The sequence below is a fragment of the Crinia signifera genome, chromosome 4 (genome assembly GCF_055691185.1).
Source record: "Crinia signifera chromosome 4, ASM5569118v1, whole genome shotgun sequence".
Lineage (NCBI taxonomy): Eukaryota > Metazoa > Chordata > Amphibia > Anura > Myobatrachidae > Crinia > Crinia signifera.
This window is the reverse complement of record NC_139220.1, coordinates 139,407,193-139,427,659: the sequence shown is the minus strand read 5'-3', so window position 1 is coordinate 139,427,659 and position 20,467 is coordinate 139,407,193. Positions and strand designations below refer to the sequence as shown.

General features: G+C 39.8%; 1 protein-coding gene across 18 annotated transcripts in view; it reads right to left on the bottom strand.

The window, feature by feature from the left end:
- The window catches only part of NAV3 (neuron navigator 3), a 582,637-nt gene that overhangs the window by 43,770 nt on the left and 518,400 nt on the right, over window positions 1-20,467 (bottom strand). For 10 of the 18 annotated variants that reach the window (XM_083182606.1, XM_083182596.1, XM_083182604.1 and 7 more), the window contains 8 exons: window positions 20,179-20,262; window positions 16,738-16,849; window positions 14,942-15,066; window positions 10,805-10,825; window positions 5,250-5,422; window positions 3,219-3,372; window positions 1,632-1,806; window positions 260-357 (listed from right to left, as the gene is read on the bottom strand). In XM_083182606.1, the coding sequence (XP_083038732.1) occupies window positions 260-357; window positions 1,632-1,806; window positions 3,219-3,372; window positions 5,250-5,422; window positions 10,805-10,825; window positions 14,942-15,066; window positions 16,738-16,849; window positions 20,179-20,262 (942 nt within the window). The remainder of the gene's footprint in view (window positions 1-259; window positions 358-1,631; window positions 1,807-3,218; window positions 3,373-5,249; window positions 5,423-10,804; window positions 10,826-14,941; window positions 15,067-16,737; window positions 16,850-20,178; window positions 20,263-20,467) is intronic. The other 8 variants (XM_083182601.1, XM_083182603.1, XM_083182611.1 and 5 more) reach the window with 3 other exon arrangements.

The window sequence follows — 20,467 nt, the reverse complement described above, 5'->3', positions numbered from 1 at the left end:
CTCTTTTGCACGTGTTGGATCACCTCTCTCTGCTGTATTATTCTACCTCACCTGATACGTTCTTCTGCTCACTGTTATTATTATTATTATTATTATTATTATATAGTTTCTGCATATGCAAACTTTATTGTATTTTAAATTCTTTCTTTTTTCTTTTTGCTATTGTGGTTATTTTCTTGTTTTTTTTTTTAATCTGTAACCTGCTAAAATAATAAAACATACTTGATATAAAAAAAAAATATGCTATTGAATGCAATACCTTAGTCCGTCCATATCCTTTATTAATAGAAACAATAATTTTAACACTGCGGCTATCCTTGTGGTATGTTCCATCTTTTACATCATCTAGTAAGATATCTGTGGAAATAGAATTTGCTGAAATATACAGTACTACAGGTTTTCTATGCAATACAAATACAAAATACATTCATTTATTTCATACTGCTATGGTTGTAATGGTCATTAAGTAGAACCTACTAAATAACATTAAGGCTTAATAGTTAGAATATATATATATATATATATATATATATATATCAAAACAAGAAACATAAACAGCATAATGCCTATTTTAATATCATATAGGAACAGTAGCGTAAGTTCATCCCAGTTGCCCGGAGGCAAGATAAATATTGGTGCCCTTCCCCACAAACATACACACATATCACCTTATATAAATATATATTTGCATGTGTATATATATATATATATATATATATATATATATATATATATATATATATATATATATATATATATATATCAAAACAAGAAACATATGCAGCATAATGCCTATTTTAATATCATATAGGAACAGTAGCGTAAGTTCATCCCAGTTGCCCGGAGGCAAGATAAATATTGGTGCCCTTCCCCACAAACACACACACATATCACCTTATATAAATATATATTTGCATGTGTGTATGTATGTTATGTGTATTATGTTTAAAAGAGAGAGAGTGTGAGGAGGAGAGGTGCCCCCTTGGGAGCAGGAGCCTGGCGGCAAATGACTCCCTTGCCTCCCAGAGTTCTGCCTCTGTATAGGAATCCATTCTTAATGGTGCTGTGTACAGGAAACTATGGGCCTGATTCTAAGTTGGGAGCAAAGCAAGACAAGAGCATTAAACTGTACATCTGGATAACTCATGTTGCACTGCAATAGGAGCTGCATGCAGGCTAAATACTGGCTGAATTTCCATGCAGAATAACTTTATTTAAACACAGCACTTTAGATTACAGTTTGCAGACAGCCCTCACATCTTTATACATTTTACATCTACCCACATTACAGCATGATTTTGCCAGGGTGCAACGTGATGGGGCCTATACTTTATATATCTGGCCCTATATCTAAGGGCCAATTCCCCATTTATATGACGTTGACTCAATCTGCAGACATTGTTTGATAATCCATCAGGAAATCTTTTCGTAGGAATCAGCGTAGGTTTTCCCCGAAACACCAGACCCAGGCATTTTGAGAACAGGGAAATGCCCTGATACTCCCCTAACGTATGGGCCTAATTACTTGATCTTGTCCGCTTTGCTTCCAACTAAGAATTGGCATCTATACGAGTTATCCACATTTTCTATAATATTCAAAATAGCAAAAGTAAGATTTCCTTCTAGCTTACCTGTTGCTATAGTTTCTGCTATATTTAGGTTATTTAATGAAAGGCCAAGTGAATGACGGGAAGAGGATGATGAGGTACAACTGGATGATTCAGAGGAAGGTTGGGCCATTTTTCCTGGGGTAGTGGTTTCAGCCTTCAGCCTGTCATTCTCAGCTTTCAGGATTTCAATTTCATTCTATAAGCCATGTTGTTATGTTGAAGCAGCAATATTTTAAAATGAACAGCAGAAAATGCATGTTACAATATGAAATGTTACAATATAGAAAGCACTATTATTTATACAGAGATTGTATAATGCTAAGTAGCCAGCATAAGCTCAACTGAAAAACAAAACATTGTTGTGGAGATCTGCAATGACAGATATCCTGTCAAATGTAAGGATCCTTTTTTTATAACACAATCAGATTTTCTTAAATTATTTTCATCTGTCATATTGTAGTCTGTAAACTGCGCCTGTCTGGACTTTTTATTTCAGAAAATGCAGAGTATTTTTACTTGGGAAATATAGCGGGATTTATTCAGATGTAGTTGGAGTTGCTTACTGATGCGCAAAGTATTAATTGCAGGATGGTAGCAGACTGTCAGTGATTGACAGTCTGCTGCCATTTGGAGGGCAGGCAGAAGGCGGCAACAGTCTCCGTTTGTGAAAATAGAGGTGTGCCGCCACTGTTTAGGGGGGAAATAAGCATACTTGCCTGCTTTTGAAAACTAGTTTCAGGGAGATTATAGGTGGTGGTAGAGTTTTGAACAGTGCCCCATTGAGGGGGCATGTCATGCTCCACCCAAGGGGCATGTCTAGTTCCATATATGGAGAGATTGTGAAAAGAGATAGTGAACGTGGTCCCTAGAAGCGTGGGTGCGTACTGCTACTTCTAAGAGGATTCTTTTATAATGACTTATATCCAAATGTAGATGAGCCCCAGAGCAGTTAGTAAGAGCTACTATACTTGTTAAAGTGCTGGGAAATGGTGCTGACGATTCAATGTAACTGTATCTGTCTCTCATTCCTTTTTTCCCAAAAATTGTAACAGTGTAATGTGGGCTAGGTGACATGAGGGAGATTGCTAGACTAATGAGGGAGAAAGGGAGATTGCTGTTATTTCAGGGAGTCTCCTGCAGAATGCAGGAGGGTAGGCAACTATGGAAAGAAGAGGCCAGGGATCTCTGTGGTTGCCTGTCACAGAGGCCAGATTTTCTGGCCTCTGTGACAGGCAGCTTGCACATCCCCATGGGTGATCTGATGCTGCATTACTACTACAGCAGGAGGCATCTGCATGGAATAGACGCCTGCTGCTGCATTACAATACAGCAAGGAAGGAGCAGTGATTGCAAATCTAAACACATCTGAATCTGGGCCATTGTGTATTTAAGAGGAAGAGACTTTAAACTTTTACTTATCCAAGAAACAGATGGAGCAGACTTTATTGCACAATTGTACATATTCCTTTAATTAACATATTCAGAGCTAAATTTGACTAAACTGCTGAGAGATCTGCAATAAAGTATACTTCACCTTGTAACTGGATGATTCATTGCATATGCGTGTATATCAAACATTTACAACTAAAGACAATGGGCCAAACTGACCTGCATGCGGTTCATTGCTTCTCTGATTTGGTCAAGGTGATGTGCAGAGCTGAGCGCCTCAAGGCGAATGTCTGTCAGTTTCAGCTCTTTTTCTCGAAGTTCACCCTTTAGCTGCACGATCATTTCCGTTTCTGCTTCAGTGCATTCACAGATACTTGAATGAAAAAGAACCATGTTTTTTAGTTTATAGTTTAATGTTGCTGTTCTGTATATAAACACCTGTAAACATTAACACCCTGTTTAGAGCCTGTAGACATGAATTTGATCATTGTAGTATGGATAATGTTGACATAAAAGATTAATGATATTTCATATAAAATTTAAATATAGAATAAAGCGGTGGATACATATTGTTAAAATATATAGACCAACATTTGTCAGTACAAAGTAAAAAAAACAACAACAGTGCATACAAAAATGTAGACAAATATTCTGAGTACTTACAGTTATTAGAAACAGATAAGGGGAAATAATGGTTGCCAGAACAGGCTTGTAGTATATAAGCTATACTGATGCTCTGGCTTCAGTGGCGTAACTGCTGTAAGGCAGCCCCAGCTGCTGCTTGGGGGAGCAAGTGGCAGCAGGATCTGTGTGGGCGCCGGCACCCGCTCGATGCACTGATATGCTGCTGCCTGCCGCTGCCCACTGGCCGAGCACCGGAGGAGAGTCAGTCGCAGCGCGGGTGCGCCCATGGCAGAGACGTCACTGTCTGGCTTGTTACTACTAGCAGTGAGTTGAATATGCTGCTCTCTGTAGCTTTGGGACACTGCAGCCCCAGAAACTCCTGCTTCACTGAATAATTTTCCAAGCTCAGCATTGGCCCAATGAGAGGGTGATCCCATGACTACACTCCGACTAGGCTTTGGTATATTAATGTTGTCATAGTGACTGTTGAGCACTGGGAAATGCCCTGTAGTATGCCCATTGGACAGTCCAACCCTGGTTGTAATCAGATCAATATAAATATATTCAAAATAAGATTAAAGCTAGTGTTGCACACTCAGCACACAAAATGTTTTTCAAGTCTATATCTCAAGCACTGTAACCTTACATTTGTTAATAAATACTGTTGTTTCTGTCTTCTCCTTTTAGTGCATAAACACATGCAAATCCCTTAACTCCGGCACACAAGTTCAACCACATGCACCACACTAGGTTTTACCGAGATCTATGCTTGTACATCACATGGCCATTTTGCCGTTTCTTTGGAAACCAGATTAAAGAGGACCTGAATCCACACAACACATAATATAAATATTTACAAAAGTAACATAAAAAGCATTATTGTGGTTTTAACACACATACATTATAAACAAGAAAAAACACCAAACAGTAGTAATCAACACTACTGTATACAGTACAGGTTCATCTTTGTACCTCAACAAAGAAGGCTTTACACTGTACACCCCATACTTCTATCACAGAAATACCAGTGTCTGCTTTGTGTAACTTTGGCATGATGATGATGGACATTTGCAGCAGATCACAACAACTAACTTTGTGTGTACCCTCATTAGATGAGTTGAGTGGTTACATGTGCTGCACATCCAATGGGACGATTCCACTGACATGCAGTATGTACGGCAGGGTAATGTATTATTGCATTGCGTCTCACCATTGTCAGGTGTGTTTAGAATAAAAACAACTGGAGGAAGTTTATCAAACCTTTTAAAGAGGACAACCACAAGAATCTATCATTTAACAGAAGTACAAGATAAATAATAGCTGGAATATGATTGTTTACTATTGGCAACACATTTGCTTATTCTCTTTAGAAAGATTGATACAACAATATATTTATAGTCAGTTACAGCCTTGTTTTCTTGTTGAAACATTTAGAACATTGAGAACCTAATACTGAAAATGAATTGGTGCACTTCTTACATTCAGAATGGTAAGACTATTTTTTTTCATTTCGATATGTAGCGATGCCTTGAATTCATGAGCTATGAGGGATCATTTCTAGTATGGCAGTTAACTTGCACAAAAAAAAAAACCCTGTACGATATAATCATGGCTCTGATAACTTACTCTGAGTTGGACTGCGATAGCTTCATTGCAGAGGAAATTGCATCCTCTGAATTATGCTGTAATTTGGGAGAGGATGGTACTGATGAATCTGTAAGCTCTTCAATATCTGAGTGGGAAGACGGATGTTTGCTGGATTTTTTCTTGCCGAAGGCTTGTTTAAAAGAGCTTCTCAGCTAGGAAAAGAAAGACATATTTTGCCACTTATAATATTTGAAAGCATGATAAGTAAAGCATAGTTTATTTTGCAAATTAAATTGAGATAAAAATAGAATTCTACTTAAATCTGTGATAATATAATGAAAGCAGTAAAACAAGGCATTAACAGTAAGCACTTATAAAACATATTGCTGATCTTCTAATAAGCTATTTACTTTGCAATATTTATAATTTATTACTTCTATTTATAGACATGTGTACTAAAATAACACTTACTGTAGATACGGAATTGCTAACTGCAAAAGAAAATCTAACATTTGATGTACACTAAATAAGCACTGTGCCTTGCTGCAGATCTGCATTATCTGGTTTTCTTTTTGGCAATTTTGTTTTCTCATAGCGTGGTACATTCAATGCTAAAGGCCAAGCGGGGAATCCTCGCTGTCCTCTGACGGCGAGGAATCCCCGGGAACGTAGAATAGGGTGAGCGGCCGGCGAGGGGGCTAAACGACGAGGATTACTGGTTTTCGGTGATACTCGCCGAAAACAAGCCATCCTCGCATTAAAAACTCCCTTGCCGGACGCATTGAATACATGCCAATGTGTTCAAAAAACATTTTCTTCTAATAATTGTGACTAATTGCTGTATATTACAATCCAATAATAATTACGAGTTGATTCTAGTAATGTAGATACAATTTTGTACAGCTAACAAATAACTTTGTATACCATTTCATATATTGGGGCTCATTTAGAGAAGATGGAAATGTATAGGTTTGGTCAAACATTATCCAGGATATATATACAGTAGCTAAAATAATAGCATTGTTCCAGAAGTACGTCAGGCATTCTGTATTATCGGTATATTTACTACCTACGTTAGCAGATAAATGTGGCTTGAGTGTTAGTAGTAGTTACTTATACTGATGCATTACCCTGTTTGTACATAACAACATACTAACATGTTACAAAGTAACACATACATTTTTTACCTAAAATGTAATCTAAAATCAAATTAAATGTAAACACAAGTACAAAAGACAAATTAAATTCAGTACAAACATCTCTTGTTTTCACCTTTAAAAAAAAACAAATAGGAATCATCTTTCCTACAGTTGTCCATATAGAAATGTCTATTGAGTAGTGCAAATAGAGAGCCTAGACTCAATATAACATAGCTGTGATGCTAGTGATTTACGTGATACCACCTTTAAATAGAAAAACAGAAACTAGCTAAATAGTGCTGCTAATAATCATTATCATCGCTGCAGCAGTCCTCCGGCATCCACAAGATTCAATGTACTGCATCTACTGTATCAGAGTCAATTGTGTAGCTCAGTTATGAGAGCATCACAGTCTATGCCCACCTACTATCATAATGCAACTCCGTGAGCAAGGAGATTTTTTTTAAAGTGGCAATCTTTTATGGAGTAAAACTTTTATTGTGGATTTAAAAAAAGAAGAGAGATATAGCTTAGTCTTGCAGTTCTGCTTCTCGAAGCATCCAAACTCATTTTGGTGAGGATGTGCAGCACAAAAATGCACATACTTGTGGAGCCATCCTCATCTAGCCATCTCTGAATAGTCATGGTGAGCTGCAATACAATAAATAGAACAATACAGTAGGGGATTAGCAGAGTAATCCTATTACTCACTTAATCATATTAAAGGGCTAGATGAGGATGGCTCCATCTGTACAAAAAAAAACACATACATCATCCAGTTTTATATGAGCCCAGCATACTATCTTTTATCAAGACACCCTCATCTACACAAACAGCTCCCAGGCAGTGCAATGAGAGTACAAACACAGAACAAATTAAAATAAATGTTTTAATCATAAAGTTACCAATATTAAATAAAGTCATACTAAAATGTCATCTACACTACACCTACATTATATACATCTGATCTTTACCCTATTCATATGACACAGTAATGTTCCATGGTCACATGTGTAAGAGGATGTCACAGTAGTAGTATTTACAGTAGATGAATTTCATTTAATAAACATCATATTTGTATCAATTTAAAGATACCACATTTTATATTTTTTTGTGTATTGTGTGTTATTAACCCATGGGTTATATAGCTACAGAACCACCTGTAACCAATTTGTTGTATAGATAATTAACCATCTGTAACCAATAGGTTGTATTGCTGCTAAACCATCTGTATCCAATTAGGTGTATAGTTATTTACCTATTTCTAACCCATAGGTTGTATAGCTATTGGACCATCTGCAATCCATAGGGTATATATCTACTGAACCAAATGTAACCCATAGGTTGTATAGCTACTGAATCATCTGTAATCCACAGGGCTGCCATCAGGAATTTGAGGGTCCGGGACTCATTTCCAGTTCGGGCCCCCCCTCCCCTCGTCACTTGACTTACCGTAATCTCCCCTTCCGCTGAGCTGCAGCCTAGAGGTTCTGGAGTTCTGGCTTCTTCAACTCAGGATGCCGGCGGCCAAATAAAATGCAGCACTGGCTGGTGAGCCAATCAGAGCTTGGGTACCTGCAGCCCCTCTGATTGGCTGCCGGTACCTGAGCTCTGATTGGCTCAAAAGCCAGTGCAGCATTTTAATTGGCTGCCGGCATCCTGAGCACAGCACAGCGGAGGCAGTCAGGGGATTGCGGTGGCCAAAATGAGCTGCCCAGGCTCCTCCAGAGGCCAGGGCCTGGGACAGCTGTACCCACAGCACTGCCCTATTGGTGGCCCTGGTATGTAACCCATACTGTAGGTTGTATATCTACTGATCCATCTGCAACCCATTGGTTGTATGGCTACAAAACCATCTGTAATCCATACAGCATATAGCTACTAAACCACATGTAACTCATAGGTTGTATAGCTACTGAACTATCTGTATTCCATTGGTTCTAAAGATACAGAACCATATGTAACCATCAGGTTGTATAGCTACTGAACCATTTGTAAACAATTAGGTGTATAGCTACAGAACCATCTGTAACCCATAAGTTGTATAGCTACAGAACCATCTGTAACCCATAAGTTGTATAGCTACAGAACCATCTGTAACCCATGGGTTGTATAGCTACAGAACCATCTGTAACCCATGGGTTGTATGGCTACTGAACATTACACTTTATTTTTACATAATATAAGGAACAAAAAAAGGACTAATAATGTTGCAAGAGGTAGAAAAATTATAACCCAACAAATGTTCAAAAAATGTTCAAGGTAAAGGTAATAAATAAAAAAAATAGGGGCTATTGTACTTCTAAAAAAGCAAACAATTTAGCAAGAAAAGAAAAGGACATTTTAAAACCAGATAAACAGCATATCTGTAAGTGCAGGTGGCTCTTGTCAGCTACTTATACAGTACAGGGTATTTTACAATCAAATCTAATAACATAATCTGTATGTGATAACAAGACACAATTATTCTGTCTATAGCAATGCATTCTGCTATAGAACATGCATGACATACAATGTACTGTATCAATTTTAGATGTCATTTTTTAACTCAGATGGGTTATAATCAGGGCTATTTTTGTGCAGGCTCCAACAGGAACTGTGGCCCTTATTCTAGTTCACTCTTTCTGACAAAATATTTCTTAGATGGACAAAACCATGTGCACTGCAGGGGAGGCAGGTGTTACTTGTGCAGAGATAATTAGATTTGGGTGGGGTTTTACATCTGCCTCACCTGCAGTGCACATGGTTTTGTCCATCTAAGAAATATTTTGTCAGAAAATAGCCCTGGTTATAATACTAATTTGGAATATTTACATACATTAATAAAAGTAAAAAATGAAAGGATCTACTTTTGGAGAATCTGAACTTTAGCGTAATGGAACATAACAATAATCTAAAGAAAAGGTATAGGGAAGAAAATGATACAATGTATGCTGAAAGCAGGTGTGTCCCCGGAAGTGTGATCCCAAAGTTATTTATTCCATTAACATCCCATCATGTCTAGGGGCATGTGCGACAATGAGATGGCCATGTATGACAAATCAAGATGAAAATACCTATGTAGCTACTAAACATGACACATGATTCTTGATAATGTTTTTCTAAAGTTATACAGTATTTCACGAACTACAATGCTTAAGGTGCATCACCTATAGCCAATAATGATCTAAAAAAATATAATATAATAAAGCTCCTGAAAAAAAATTAACTAATGTAATTTCTCAATTAAAAAATTGTGTTTAATGCTTCCAGTGCAGTTCCATAAATGTAGACTATGGGACAGATCCAATTAGCTGCAGGGATTACCCAGGCGCTATTTGTCAACCCTGTGCAATTCAACCGAATTCCAGAGGATGCACTTAATGCAGATTCTTCCTCATGGTCACGGCAGCAGCAAGGATCTGCATTAACTACCTTATTTGCTTGATTCGTTCCCCCTGCGTGTTCGTGCAGGGGATCGATGTTGAGCAACTGCACATGGGCATCTTCCATGTGCAGCTGCTTGGTGCGAGCGGGCGTGGTGAACGGCTTGTTCGCAGTCACTAGCAGGAGGGGGCAAGGGGCTGCGGCCAAGGCACTGTTTCATGGGCATTCCTTGGAAGCAGCAGTGAATAGCAACTCCAGCTGCCTATGAATGATGCCCTTCATGCAGAAGCTATGGCTTAACATGCACTAACTATGGGTTTACAGCATGGGGTAATTGACAAAAAAATGTAAAGTTCTGGGCATTACATATGAAGCTTTACAGTAAATTCAACATGGTAACTGAATCTTCCCATTAATGTCAATGTACATTAATAAGGTTAGAATTAACTAAATATACCCCCAGTGTTTACAGAGCAGGTAAAGCCCCAGCTTTTACATCTGATGCAATAAAATTTTTCTATATGTTTCCTGCAGATAGCAGAAAGTGTGCATTAACCCATAGATTCTGCGTTAAGTGATGGAATCTATGGGTTCCCCAATGCACTAAGCCCCAGAGGGTGCAATTACAGTGGATTTTTCCACACAGTTCCTGATGCTGCAGGAAGAAGCTGCACCAGTGCATCTTCTGGGTCTTACCAATCAGGGCTACAGCTTCCGATTGCATTGCACAGGGCAGAGCAGTTAGCCAGCGGTAAACCCTATGGCTAATTCAATTTTTTATAATAACAATAAAACACTTTTCCTTCTCTAATAATAGGCAGTACAGAGGATAATTATTGTCCAACTGCTTTAAACAAAATAAGTTAGAAGTGGTGTGTGTGTGTGTGTGTGTGTGTGTGTGTGTGTGTGTGTGTGTGTGTGTGTGTGATCATTTTTTTTATTCAACTACAGTACATGCAATGTATTATTTCAATGCCCAATTTGCAAAGAAAATGTATAAGAAAGACTTGCGTTGAAGCCTTGCAAAATGAAAGTGGCCATGCCAGAAGGTTACTTAACATGCCAAATCAGTCAATGTTCTATATTCACCTCACTTTTATTGAAGTTCACCTTGTGAGAGACAAAAAATAAATGAAATGGATGACAGCAGGTTAGTGTCAAATTACAGTTGACTGCATATAGTGCTCAATCACCATATCTACGTTCTACATCACATAACAAATATTTAACCATATTAAAAAGACAATTGAGTTGCTCCAGCAAATACAGCTTTCTGGTCATTCATTTATGTGACATACTCCAAGTCCAAACATGTTAATTTGACTTGAAACACTAATGAACATGTATACAGGGACTTATCTACATAAATTACAACCAGAGCCTTGCTACCTGCTAAGCAGAGGATGCAAAGCAGAGAGGTGCTGTGTAGGAGAGGAGCTCTCTCTGATCTGCATCCTACTGATGCTGCCGGCTATACAATCCAGGACTGCAAATGGAGAGAATGAGCTGCCAAAGATGCAGCAACTTGCTAAGTAAGTGTGTGTGAGTGTGGGGGGGGGGGGGGGGGGGGGGAGGGGGGTTATGTGTATAATCGTCACTACTACTGCAGCATTATGTGTGCAAGCGCTTCTAATATCACTGTGGGCATTATGCGTGCGAGCGGTGCTACTACAGTGGCCATTATGTGTAAAGTGAATAGGGTCACTACTATGTGGTGTCATATGAATCAAGGACAATATGTGAGGTGTAATGTGAATAACAGTGTGCTACTTTGTGGCATAATTTGAAATAGGGGTACTCTTGTGAGTCCACACCCCTTTCTTTCGCCGTTACTTAATAAATGGGAAGGCGCAAATGTATAGTTTATATGGGGGCACCATACCCCCTAGCACCAACGCTGATAGCAATCCACAAATTCCAGTGTAAAAAAAAAACAAATGTGTTCACCCAAGTGGAAGAAGAACACAAGAGATGTTAATGTGCATTCCATCTTGCATGCTCTCTAAAGCAGCATATACTGTATAAGAGCAATGAGAGGCATCTAAAAATGCGGGGGTGAGTATAGAATAGCAGGCACCGTGGAAATCTTAATTTACTAGTAAACACATGTCTACAGTTAAGGTCAGATTTGTCCCTTGCACCACATTCAATCTACATAAATGAAATAAATGTAATCCTCAGAAGTACATGTAAATATGAAATACAAGAAAACACAGAAAAACACTTAAACAGATACAGAGTTACAAAATGACCATGAAATACAGCACAGGTTGAGTGTCCCTTATCCAAAAGGCTCGGGACCAGAAGAATTTTGCATAACGGATTATTCCGTATTTTAGAATATTTTTATATTTCAATGATGTATAAGCAAATCATACACATAAATATATTTTATTTGTGCATGAAACAAGGTTTTAAAACAAAGCAAAGTTTGTGTACAATCTCAGACACTGAATTTGAATGCCAAGCAATTAGTGCCAGTTGCATATCATGTCCCTAGTAGTGCCAATTAAAGTACATTTTGGAGACTATGGTTTTCGGAATAATTTGGATAACGGATATTTAGATAAGGGATACTCAACCTGTATAACGTGCATGCTTGCTATTACAACTAGAGGTTGCAAAACTGTGAGCACAGACAGATGGCGGAACGCTGAGTAAGCCATTGTGCCCTATGAAGAAATGTGTATCAGTTATATCTTCTAATTGGAAAAGACTAAAAAGAAAGGTTGTTAAATCTTATTTTTATTGAATTCATGTACATAATATAGGAAATTACAGATTAAAGAGTCGGCAGTGTCTAGGTAGACAGTCAATAGGTTGATACCAAAAACTTGACATGCATAAGATCGACATTGGCTAAAGGTTAACATGCACGAGGTTGATACTGAGAAAAGAAAAAAGGTAGACAAATAAAAAGGTGGACATGCCTTTTTTTTTTATGTCAATGTCAACCCCCAATCCCCTGTGCATGTAGACCCCCAATCAGTGCACGACGTATCCTCACTTCGCTCGCCATGCTTCGGGCCAGGTGCCTCGCTCCACTACCACTGTGCTCAACCTTTTCCTGTCTCAACCATTACCATACCAACGTTTTGATTGTGTTGACCTTTTGTCAATGTCATCCATTTGCATGTTGACCTTTTGCCAATGTCGACCTTGTATGTCTGGACCTTTTAATGTCGAACTAGACATTGTTGATTCGTTAATCCATAACCTCCCATATTATGTACTATGTCAGCCTTTTGAGCTTTGACCTAGACATTGTCGAGTTCATCCAGAGATACAATGTTATAAACAGGTATTCATACCTCCCAACTTCTGTCTTCATGAAATAGGGACACTCGCGCGGCTTCGCCGCGCGAGCGTCCGAAAAGGGGGCGGGGCGTATGCAAATGAGGGTGCGGCTTATGCTAATTAGCCGCGACCTCATTTTCATACGAGAATAGACGCTGTGCGCATGCGCACAGCGTCTATTCTACTAGATTGGGGGTCTCCCAACTGTCACCCCCCCGCAGCGGGACAATGCCTGCCGCGGGTGGGACGTCGGGACAGGACCCGAAAATCGGGACTGTCCCTCCAAAATCGTGACAGTTGGGAGGTATGGGTATTGGTGACTGTCTGCAGATATCATTGCTCTATATTCCCTTGATATAATCATTGGGATATGTAGTGCATTGGGCCAGTTGCATCGGAAAATGATGCAAATGGCAAAGAGTTTTTCTAATAATTTCATTGGGATTTCAAGACTGATGTACTTCTGTGACATGGGGATCACTCAAAGTGTTGATATAGTGCAGGTCCCATTCATTCCTATGTACAGCTCTTAATCTACTAGTTTCTCCAGATGTACAGTTTAGTACTAAAATAGTCCTAATCCCTAACCCCACTGTGCCTGTACTATGGTAGCTGCTACAGAGAGAGGTTTTGGGTCTACAACTGTGTTCAGGTTTACAGAGAAAGAAAAACATGCTGTAACAACTGAGACATCTTGCACCAAGATATTGAAGAAGACTAGATGAATTATTACTGCCAGCACACTTTGCTGCAATGTGATTTGGCTTCAGATGTTGCCAGATGACCTATGCACTTCCTGTGCTTCCCTGTGCGTGATTAACCAATAGGATGATTAGTCTGCAGCCTAGGGCACCAGGACTGGAGAGAGCACCTTCCAGGGGACAGCTGAGGAATAAAATGAAGGCCTAATTTATTCGGGTATGGGTCATAGAGTCGACAGAACTTAGGTCGACCTTCATTAGTTCGACAGTCACTAGACATAGGTCGACATGTATTAGCTCGACATTGTCATTAGGTCAACACAAGCATTTATCATGTTTTTGGGGTGTCTATGTTCACTTATGTCGACATGGACACTGTATAAGTGTTTCGGGCACACTATTATATTTTCATATATATTGCCCACTTGGATAGTAAAGTATGAAAAAACACCTTTTTGAAAAAAAAATTAAAATGAAAAAATTTATATCGACCTTTTTCATATCGACTTAATGCTGGTGCTGACCTAATGCATGTCAACTTACAAATAACATATAAGTACCACTTATTTTGTGTGTCGGCCTAGTCACTGTTGACCTAGAGTGGTCCAACTAATGACGGTCAACCTAATGCTTGTAGACCCAGTGACCACATCCCATGTATTCCATGCCTGTTAGCTATCACTCCCGATATACTGTGAAGTTCCTAAGGTGACTGCCAGATGGCTGTGCCAATGTAACTTACTGATGGAACCATTACTTTATGTACACTGTGCTACAGCACCAGCTGGGTAGCCTAAAGGCAAAGTCTCCTTCACACCCCACAAGCAACAGATCCTACATGCCAGTTGTATAACCTTTGTTACATGGGAGGTACAGTATGAAGTATAAATCACCACTCACTAGCAGCAGCAGGCTATGGATACATAAACACAAGCACAGATAAGAAGAACCTGTGTGTGATCATGTGCTGCTATCTATCTCTTGTCAGGAGTCCCCACAAGGCAGTATATATAATGAAAATGACAATCCTTGCATAGAAACTCCTTAGTGGCACCCTTGGCATAATCTGAAGAATCCAGGAGGTAAGGTTAGTACAATGCATGGCAGAAGGGTATTTATGGCAAAACAGCAGTCTCCCGCAGGACAGTAGGCAACTATGCCCCAACTATAACACATATATGCTGTATAAACACAGCTGACACTTTTCTGTCTCAGTTGTGAAACTTACCCAGTTTTTCTTTTTCTTTTTCTTGGAATCCACATCATTGCCGCTACCAATGCTGGAATGACTTGTTGCACTGTTGATACTGGAAACACTCTCAGAGGAGCGCTGCCTTCTTATTCGTGTCTCTGCTGAGATATAAGTCAAACACCTACAGTTATGTTTTTTTAATGCTCTTATCAGTATTACCACCACCTCTAACTACTTCATACGGGCCCTTATTCTGATTGAGTCAGATGGCTGCGTGTTCGGTCAGACAGCCAATGTATTGTGTTTGCGCATGTGCAGAGGCGTTTCTGTGCTTGTCATTCAGGACAGTAGGCGGGGCTAAGAACACTCGTGGCCATCCGAAAATACGCATCTGTCCGAGTCAACTAGAATAAGGGCCATGGTGTAGCGGCTGTTGGTCCATTCTATTTTTAAAGAATAAGTTATTGATAGAAAAAAGTAATATTGGAAGTTAAGGAAGTTCTTTATGGGAGAAGTAGAGGGTGGATGTAAACTGTGGCAATAATATAGGTAAATTAACTATTTATTACAGTATATGGGGGAAAAATCCCTTCACTTTTACCTCCAACTTCCACTGTTTAGTTTAGAAACTACAGTACACATAAACATATAGGTGCTTTTATTTGTTGATTATCATTTAGTAGATTTTAGAAATGCTTTATCTACATTGTAGGGTGAGATACATTCTGTAGGGAAACACAGGGGTGGGGGGTTTCCAGATGCCTGATAGCCCCCTCCCCCACAGCAGCCACTACATGCAGTTTGTGGAAAGGAGCTGCAAATATTTGATTGTCCAATGTTTAAAAAGCTCAACGCGTTTCCCTGGGATTAGTCTCCTGAGGAAGCTGGGAGACCAATCCCAGGGAAACGCGTTGAGCTTTTTAAACATTGGACAATCAAATCCTATCTCCACTGTGGGCAATCCAAGAAAACGGACAGTCTTATCATTTATCTCCATAACAAACAGCTTATCCGGAGGACATTCCGAGGCAGCGCCAGACTTGCAAAAGTCATCCAGGTTTATCATCCACCCCTTCAGAGGACCTCAATCCACCTATGGACTCTGTTTTATGGGACTAATTGGCCACCTGGTGTTTCATCTGCTGCTTAATTGGAGACCACTGATCTTTGATGTCAGCTTGGTAATATGCCCAACATGAATTATACAGTGATGATTATTGATTGAATATTGTTTGTCCATAATATCTATAATAACATTTTTTATAAATGGAATTCCATAATTTTAATTACAGCTAATGAAATAATAAAAATTGAAACAAATTGTAAAAGATACCGTTCTATTAGTATTTTAACTAACCAAATTTTTTTTTACAAGCCCGCGCTGGTACACCATTCTGTTTTCACATTACCTCTGTTTATTTGGGAATTGACAAATCCCAGGACCAGCTGCAGTTAGTAGCGCACTAATCAAAATAGTTTTTTCTTGTAACCACAGTGTAATGGCTGGCGAGGGGTGATGACACGGCATTGCAGCAGTGTCTATATGGCATCGCAAGGTCGCAGTCAGGAAAATGCAGGCATGTCCGGATTGTTTGCGCGGAGGGACACAGCAGCTGCACCATGTAACGCGCAGTTGATGTGACCCAAAATATGGCGGTCAATGCAATTGCTAAATTTTGCAATCACATCGTGGTGAGGGATCCAGCATGCAGTGTGGTCTTGCCCTGTGCTGTGCAGCCCCACGCTAGTGACAGTGCCTCTTATACTAAAACAAAAGTTGTATTTGATCATTCTAAATATTAAGCAGAATTTTACCATAACAACAGAATTACCTCTATGACTGTGATTGGAACCATTAAGCGCCCCTTGTATTGCAGCCTGCGCTGCTGAATTCTGAGCTTTCAGCATCTCTATTGTCTCTCGAAGTTCAATTAACTCAGATTCCTAGAGTCATATAAATGTACATTAGTTATCTTCATACACACAACAACAAACATTGGGAAACATTTCATTTAAGCTAATGATATATGATTATAAACCTGTACTAGGCCCCCGCATAATCGGGCATTTGCATGAGAATGCCCATTGTTTTCAAACACTGGACGCTCCCATGGGCGAATCCCCCGCCCCACCACCCCATGCCCACACTGTTGTGTGCGAGCGGCCAGTGAACACTCTGTTCGCCATGGCCGCTCGCACACAGCGTATGCACATGCACAGAAATGAGAAAGCAAACATTAAAATCATTGCGCTCCCATGCAAATTTGCATGGGAATGCATGAATCAGAATCACGCCCAATGTGTACTTATATTTTAGTAGTATATAGCCTCATATTTTAAAATGTAATCTTTAAAATGACTCTCTGAATAAACAGTCATTTGTATCCTTCAGAGTTTAGCAAAGGGGCAAACTTAGGTCTACGACCTCTGCTGTAACTCAGGTCTACGACCTCTGCTGTAACTTACTGTAGGTCTACGACCTCTGCTGTAACTTAGGTCTACGACCTGAAGTTACAGCAGAGAGGGACTGCAGCATTGTGGTGCTGTGTTACAGTATATTGTTCTCACTTTTGACAGAATGGACTTATTATGTGGGATGTATATAATGGGCATGGAAAAGAAGGTGATATAGATCTCATTAGTGGATACAGGAAAATATGTGTTAGAGTGTAGTGTATATGCTGAACTTTGGGTAATTATGTTGTTTGTACCTCTACACTGAGGGAAGCATCCAATTACCCCCATGACTGATAATGGGTAAAAGGCTAATAAGACCCAATAAGCTGGAGCATGCAGCCAGTCATTAGGCAGTCGAAGCCAAATCACAAAGAGCAGCCCTGTTTTGCCGTGAAAATGGGGCTGCAACTCCCAAAAACACACAGGTTTTACTGAACCTATATGTTTTCTGTAGAACTTGTGCTTTTTATTGGGTGATCCTAATTGGATAGCCTGATTTAAAAAAAAAAAACATTGGTAAAACATCAGGGAAAAATAAACAGAACTTTTTACTCGTGATGTATTATTATTGGGCTAATAGCAAACTGCCCTAAATATATCCACATTAATACTAATTGTGCAGTACATATACCACACAGCGCCTTGTAATCCAGCCAGTAATGTCTGAAACTGCCCAGCCTGTCTATAGCAGTGTTCTGCCTAGTCTACCAATGTATATTATAGAGGATATAACAAACACCTTCTTGTATTCAACATTTCTCAGTGATTCAAGTGTATGTTTTCTGTGACCTTGAACAATTCACATTGTCTCCCTGTCCCAGGGCACAATGATTAGATCTCTAAATAAAACACTGCTGCGTATGTATAGTCAATAAGGACACCAAACTTGATTGTAGAGCTAGACTTACTAGTAAATGTGCGAAAACAAGTACAGCACACGTCATTACATAGTCCACTGAACACTATGGTTGCTCTGTCCATGGATGTCCGTAGATGAATTAAGTCCTTCAGTGACAGGACCAAGCCCTCTGACTTTGGCCTATTTCGCTATCTGAGACAGTGGGCAGAAGTGACTGTAAGCTCAGATGGACAAAGATATGGTGCTTGACATTCTGTATGTTCAGCACTGTACAATATTGTATGTTCTATCTTAAAGTCCATAGATATTAATACCAAGCCCCTTATGTCTGCACTGGCCTCAGCAAGTTTATTATAAAACACAGCTTACTGTACAAAGCCCATCTCCACAAGTTACTAAAACCTGCACCTTATATTCTGTACGACAGATACTGTATGAATATTTTGGATATAAAAGCCAGCAGGTAATTGAGCAAACCAATGAACAGTGCATCCATATGTAGTGACTTGTTTTCAGCATACCTCCCAACATGACCTTCAACTGTTCCTGGACTTCCCTGGTAATGTATGATTGCCATCACCTGTGGTGGGACACCTTTTTATCAATTACCTAGCTGCCCACCGGTGATGGCAATTATACATTACCAGCAGTGGTGTAGACACGTGCCAGGGTGCCCGGAGCAAGGGCATGTTTCACGCCCCCCCCCCCCCCCATATTTATTTATACGTGCACCTGCGTAATATATATATATATATATATATATATATATATATATAAATAATTACACGCAGGTGCATGTATAAATATGGGGGGGGGGGGGGGGGGGGCGTGAAGAATGTGTTTCCAATGCCAGTATTGAGTTCTGGAGGGTACAAAGGCACACATTTTTAACATGGCAACATGACAATTTAGTAGCACTTACTGTTAAAAGAAGGGATGCAAACAGTTAAGTGTCTGCTCCCGACACATTCCTTTCCGTGCGTACAGCAGCAGCATGAAGAGGGAGAAAGTGAAACACACTAGCAGGTAACAGTTTTTTTTACAGCCTGTGAGGACGGACTCCTCCGGAGTTTCAGGCTGTCAATGTGAGCAGGAATGAACTGCTGGGAAGGAGGGAGGGACGGGACTGTAGCTTCACGGTGCAGATAACACAGGCAGCGCGGCTGTGTAAAAGCGTCCTTGCCCTGGCCACTGCTGCGCTTCTGTACAGGAAAGTCTCCTGTGTGACGCGCCAGCAAGTGTCCTGTGCCCGGGGACGGAAGTAACAATGGAGTGTGTGTGGGGATCCCGGGACCGGCGCACAAGGAGTGTGTCCTGTGCCCCGGGGTCGGAAGTGGTGGCGGGGGTCGCCCTGTGTTCCTGCGCAGAGTTTGCAGCAAGAAATAAAGTGTCTGGGCAGGGGAGCCGGCGAGCATGGCGGGGGAGCCGGTGGCAGAGTGCACAGCTCCGGCGCCAGGTGACATCTCTGCGCCCGGAGCGAGTGCTCCACCGGCTCCACCCTAGCTACGCCTCTGATTACCAGGGAATTTCAGAAACAGAGCACGGTGCCCCTACTGGAATAGGTCATGTTGGGAGGTATGGTTCAGTGGAGGCAGATCATCCCCTATCATACTCCAATATAATGCAGAGTTTTGACTATAAATGTCATCTTTGTATTATTCATATCATCTTTGTGTTATTCTAAGCATCTAAGAATTGTGGCAACTGAAGCAAGCCTGTGGGGGTATACAAATATACAATGAACCTTTATTATGGGTCTGTTTCATACTTATTTAAAGACATGATAAATTATAAAGTAGAATGTACAACAATTTAAAAACAAAAATGTATATTATAAAAAAAATGGGACAAAACAGTGTTATTTTATTATAGCTTATAAAGCCTTTTATTATTTATACTTTCATTACTGCATACGCTTTAATATCTGCAGATGTCTTTAAGTCTTTTTTAAACTCACCTTTTGTTCAGCTGTCATTGTTAAGCTTTGTAGCCGTCCAGTCATGTTTCCTAAGCTCTTTTCAAAAGCTGCCACCAAATGAGACTGGAAATATGGCAAAAAGAAAATCATCAGAACCGCCAGAAGCACATGAAACGGTACTTGGTATAGATAAGACACAAGCTTTTCCTTTCTATTGTCAATTTCAAGCATACATTATTACCAATAATATTACATTTAAAAAACAGTTTGGAAGGATATAATTGTATCCCTCAAGCTTGATACTTGTAATAATAGAAACCAAAAGAAA